This window comes from Sinocyclocheilus grahami, unplaced genomic scaffold (genome assembly GCF_001515645.1).
Source record: "Sinocyclocheilus grahami isolate Dianchi unplaced genomic scaffold, SAMN03320097.WGS_v1.1 scaffold295.1, whole genome shotgun sequence".
Classification (NCBI taxonomy): Eukaryota; Metazoa; Chordata; class Actinopteri; order Cypriniformes; family Cyprinidae; genus Sinocyclocheilus; species Sinocyclocheilus grahami.
Genome location: NW_015505474.1, coordinates 102,432 through 108,322, shown reverse-complemented (window position 1 = coordinate 108,322; position 5,891 = coordinate 102,432). Strand labels below are relative to the sequence as shown.

The window sequence follows — 5,891 nt, the reverse complement described above, 5'->3', positions numbered from 1 at the left end:
GAAATCTCTCTCTCTCGCGCTCTCTCTCTCTCTCTCTCTCTATATATATATATATATGATATATAATAATATTATATATATGATAAATAAATATATATATATATTTTAACTATCATCCAGTAATTGTAAACAACTGAAGAGATAATTTCTTACTGTGCTTGTAAAAGCTGATGCTGTTTTTGTTCCTCTGAAGGATTTTGGACATCATTGACATGTACGAGTCCCAAATGCAACAGCTACGGAATGAACTGAAGTAAGTGTATGAATGATTTAAATTTTAATTATTAATGGAAATTCCTTACACATCAGTGTCATCTTTTCCTGCAGATTATATAAAAGCAGCTCAGGAGAGAAGGACTCCTCAAACTCCCAGAAGAACAGATCCACAGTGGAAAAAGGCACCACTGACATGTCTTCCAACTACAAGGCCCTTCTGAAGGTATCTTCAGTGACAAATGCTTGATATCTGTTCTCGATCTTGACATGTAAATGTCATTCTGTTTGGCTCTAGTCATACCAGGAGCAGCTGAAGGAGACCAAAGCACAGCGAGAAGATCTCAGGACTGAAATCCAGCGGTTAAAAGAAGATCTGGAGTCCAGGTTGATATTTGGAGCCTTTAATATTAGTTTATTTTTTTTTTAGTTGGTGACGTTTTTAATGTTACACATTTTAGACCCACCATAAAAGAACTGAAGACCTGCAAACAGCAGCTGAGACGCTTGGATCGAATCATTCAGCAGAGTAACCTCAGGTAAGATCTGCAATGAGTGCTTCTAATGAAGCAGTTTGAATCAGGGTAATGAATTACTTGTTTAAACAGACCATCTCAAGCACTCAAATCGCAGGACTCGGCAGAGATGCTCAACACGAATAACACCGGCGTCCAGCACCTGGATGCTTCTACCTGCAAGAGACTCCTTACGGTATGTGAAGATGCGTGATTGAATCAGCAAAACTGCTTTACATCAGTGTTATTATAGTTAGCTAAAAAATAAAACCATAAGATATTTTGCACAATTTAAAATATTAATAAAAGCTATAGTAGTATCTCAATTATATTTTTCAAAAAAATCTATTCGGCCAATCACAGCACACCTCGCTTTTCAGACCGATGAGCTTTGTAAAAATCGTCGCGTTTCAGAAAGGCGGGGCATAGAGGAGAAACAATGTTCTTTTTAGCAACATCATATGACCCCTTTAAGGCATGTAATTGTTAATGTCACATTGTGATGTTATTGTTGTTAAATCATATTCTTTCATAATTTATACAACTTGAAATGTTAAAAATATGTACAACTGACAAGTTTTGCTCATATCTAGTACATTAATGTTTATGAATTGAACCTTATTCTAAAGTGCCAACGTCGTAAATTCATTGCTTGAGTTTATGTAAGAATGGTTTGTAAAAATATCAATTTTAACATTTAATTCCACACATCAATGATCAAAATAATTTTCAATTTGTTTATATTAGGTGTAATCCTTTTACAGCATTTACACTGCATACATTTTCTAATGTCAGCTATCAATATTGCTGTTAGTTCATCCTACCGAATGCATTTGCTAATCGCTCAACGTCTTGCTGTAGAATCAAGTCCGGCGTCTGATCGCCAAAAAACTGCAACAGAAAACACTGTTTTTTCTGAAGTTGTCACTTATAGACAGACGGACGTGAATCTTTGCACTCTGAGCATCTGTTTGGAAAGATAAAGGTACTTACAGCTTTTCCTGACAGTGGACTGATGAAATCGGCCCAGTATCCCCCTCTCCACAGTGTGAAGCAGATCTCTTTAGCACCACTGACAAACTGCAATCAGACATATTAATTTGTTTTCTTCAGCAAGGATGCATTAAATTGACAGGAAAGACATGTATAATGTTACAAAATATTTCTATTTAAAAAAAAAAATGTATTAAGCAGCACAACTGATTTCAACATTAATAAGAAATGTTTCTTGAGCAGGAAATCAGAACACTAGAATGATTTCTGAAGATCATGTGACACTGAAGACTGGAGTAATGATGCTGAAAATTCAACTTTGCATCACAGCAATAAATTGTGTTTCAAAATATATTCAAAGTTATTTTTAAATCGTAATAATCTTTCACAATATTACTGTATTTTTGAACAAATAAATGCAGCCTTGGAGGGCAAAAGAGACTTTGTTCAAAAACAAAATCTTATTAATGCCTATATTTCATATCAAGATGTTTTCCCCCCCAATATATTCAGGACAGTCAAGCACTGGAAATAATCTCTCATTGCTGTAATGCATTCATATATTTAACTTGTTATTTTCAATTAAAATCAGCATAAAAATACATTAAATAAAATGTTTCACAATGCAATTAATATACATATGCAGTTTATATATTAATGTATATACATTGACTTTAAATTTTTTTTTAATATTGGTTATTGTAATACAGCAATTGTTCAATTAAAATCTGCATTAAAAAAAAATCTCAAATAAAATGCATTATAAATAAATTAACAATTTACAATATATATCATTTATATTTACAGTATTAGAATTCAAAATTATATAATAGTACATAATTTATAATAGCACAATGTATATATAATGTGTCATTGAATTTTTCAGTCAGACTCACATTATCTAGTAGCTTCTGCTGATCTTTGTTCTGATCTTCTGTGCCCGTCTTCTGTGTTACGGTGACGACGGTGATGGGACTCACAGGGAGCACTGGGAAAAACAGCTCTAGCTCTGTCAAAAAACAACAACGATTAGATCATTACCTGTAACCTTGAAGATGTTTGACATGTTCTATGAGATAAAGCACCTTTCTTCAGCAGCTCTGGGCAGGAATGCATTGTACACTCCACATCTGACTGACTGAAATAGTGTTCAGCTTTACTGACTCGCTGCGCCGTCAGAGACGCTTCTTTACCCTGAACAAACAAAACACCTCAGAGCAAGAACAAACAACAAAACTGAAGAATCAAATGACTTCTAACAGATTGTTACCTGATACTCATTAACAAACTGAGCGAGGATGAACTCGTGTCTCTCTGTGCTGGATGGGGAGGTTAAAATGTCCGGGACCGTCCTGTGGACCGGCCCTTTCATCTGTAACCCGGTACCCTTCAGGTGACAATCGAAACCCACGTTGCCTGGCAACTGGAACCGCTGATCTTGAGGCCCAAACGGACCCATGGTCTCATCTGGCCACACTGTTCTAGGACCTGTCAGACAGACCATTACATCAACGTTCATTTCAACCCACCGTTTGAAAAATATTAGGAAGATTTTAGGCTGGAATCATTTACACATAAGTAATATATAAATGGATGAATGCAATGTTTAACATGATGATAAAAAATAGATTATGAAATATAATAAAAAATAAGCAATCTTCATAAACGTTAATATTAACAAATATATATACAAACATTATGTAAACATATGCATCACATATACTGTTACACTATGCTATTAATATAACACTTTAAAATATATATTTGATATAGTTGTATGCTATATTAAACATATATATTATGTACATTTAATTCAATATTTTTATGTTAATAATATAAATAAATGACATTATACTATAGATATTTACACTTTAATATTAAACACTACGTAAATAAAAGTAATAACATTTTAAAATACTTTTTACAGTATATAAATGCATATATATATATATAAAAAAATAACATACAATATTTTATGTTGTTTTGCACTACGTCTACTAATAAAATAAAAATAATATGTAAACAATTTCATATAATTTCTAATGTTAATATTAGAAATACATTATACAATGATATTTACAATAACATTAAATGCATATCTAAAGTAAATACAGCTGAATAAAACAAAAACGGTCTTCATTTCAGGCTGCAAAGCAACAAAATGTGAATATTTTAAGGCAGCGGCTATTTGCACTAATTGTAAATAGAGATAGATGCTATTTACACTAAGTGCTAAAAGCAACGGATTCTATTTACACTGTGTTAAAATAGCAGGATTTTCTGCTATTTATACTACTTATTGCAAATAGTGGCAATTATCTGCACCTCAGTATTATAGTAGATTATAAAACAGTATGCAGTAATAATTAAATTATCGGTTTTATTCTCCCAAAACGCCGGATCCGTGTGGACGAAACGCCTATACGATACAAAATGTATGCGTATACAGCTAAACGCGTCTCCGTGTGGACAGGGCCTTAAAATCATGTTCATGTAACTGGCATTTACTACACAGAGCCGTAGATCACTGACATGCTACACAAAATCGCAGGCGATTCATTACCGATTTTGCGTAGCTTGTCAGTGAACTACGGCTCTGTGTAGTAAATGCCGCTCCATCTGAAAGCAGGTGCTGGAGATTTACTACTAATCACAGAACCAGCTTTACTGACGAGATGAGCATGACAATCACATTTGATTTTTTGCACAGCCCTAAAATATATATATATATATATATATATGGCCCATTTAAAATCATGTTCACGTAACTGAAACATTCACAATATACATAATGTACATTACACACCTGAATTTTGAGACGGTACAGCTATATACGGCTCATCTGATCCAGACGAGCCCGCGGCTGAAAAACCTCTAACGGCCACGATCCTCTGAGCCAGTGTGTGAACCACAGACGACTGACTCACCTGTCTGACCCTCCTGCACAGCACCTGCATTAATAAAACACACACACACACACACACACACACACACACAGTGTTACAGCACACACACACACACACACACGAAGAACTCCAGCAGCTGTCAACGAAACACTCACACTCGCCATAATGTGTGCAAACTCCACCTCACTGCAACCTGAAACAAACAAACAAACAAACATATCAAACATGCATTTTAAGGACTAAACCTATTTATTTTAAAGAACAAACATATTGATGACCACAATAATACTAATGAACAAATACAATAATAATATACATTTTAATATAAATGAATAAAATATAAAAATAAATAAACAAATGTTTTAACCATGTTAAAAGTACCGTATTTAATTGTTAATTAAACTAAGGTTTCTCAGAGTAGACAAATATTATTTGAGCCAGCGTTTCTATATGTTAAACTGTATTAAACATTTATTTTTTTCAATAAAAATATTCATAACAGTCCTTGTTTTCTTGCTTTTAATGACACTTCTTAAATTGACAAAAAAATAAAACAAGTTAAATGTCAAAATCTGTAATATGCACATTTATACGTGTACGAATGATCATGGCAGAGGTCGATTATGTTTTTCTGTACAGCATAAATCAGCTTTTAAGCAAACACGCCACTGTTATGATTCACTCACTTTCACTTCAAACACGATTACAGAACGATTAAAACGCGACTTCACCGTCCACCTGTGATCGCCATACTCTTCTGGTCATAGAGATCTACATGACACGGGTTTAATCGTGATGTGTCGTTATTTTTAAAGTGTTTTAAAGGTAAAGGACAGCGTGTACTCCACTCACCCTGTTTGTCTGCACAAGGTTCTGCTGATCACGTTCGCACGCCGGACGTCATGACGTCATGACGGAGCGCCGCAGAGCACAAAATGCGCGAAACGTCACAAAACAAAAGTTAACAATATTATTAACCCTTTAACCGCCACTGGTCCCCTCTGTGGGACGCCTAAGTTTACTTGACTATATTACAATTAAATCCTAATCTAATCATGACAAACTATATATCGTTGGAAAGGTCTAAGATTCCTAAAGAATTTTTTTACAAAAACATTGGTAAAATATCGATGTAGGAAAAGTAATAGATTAATTTATGACAAGAGTGCACCTCAAAAATCTACATCGTAACAGGAGTTCTGACCTTTGTCAAAAAAAGGCTTCTTTGTTGCCTTTTTCGCCATCACACTTTAGAAATCATCAG

General features: G+C 34.1%; 2 protein-coding genes across 2 annotated transcripts in view; one reads left to right on the top strand and one right to left on the bottom strand.

Moving 5' to 3' along the window:
* Positions 1–942, top strand: part of cep70 (centrosomal protein 70) — a 4,134-nt gene extending 3,192 nt beyond the window's left edge. Inside the window, exons 6-11 of the mRNA XM_016292950.1 lie at positions 1–10; positions 190–253; positions 328–439; positions 512–600; positions 675–752; positions 822–942. The exon at positions 1–10 is cut by the window's left edge and continues 162 nt beyond it. Of these exons, the coding sequence (XP_016148436.1) occupies positions 1–10; positions 190–253; positions 328–439; positions 512–600; positions 675–752; positions 822–942 (474 nt within the window). The remainder of the gene's footprint in view (positions 11–189; positions 254–327; positions 440–511; positions 601–674; positions 753–821) is intronic.
* Positions 943–1,538: 596 nt separating this feature from the next.
* On the bottom strand, positions 1,539–5,469 carry LOC107600946 (methylmalonic aciduria and homocystinuria type D homolog, mitochondrial-like). The gene is made up of 8 exons (XM_016292949.1): positions 5,359–5,469; positions 4,783–4,820; positions 4,528–4,672; positions 2,992–3,209; positions 2,807–2,915; positions 2,618–2,730; positions 1,722–1,808; positions 1,539–1,619 (listed from the first exon to the last, which is right to left on the bottom strand). The coding sequence occupies exons 1-8, from the start codon at positions 5,390–5,392 to the stop codon at positions 1,539–1,541; spliced, it is 825 nt and encodes a 274-aa protein (XP_016148435.1). The 5' UTR covers positions 5,393–5,469.
* Positions 5,470–5,891: the final 422 nt, after the last annotated feature.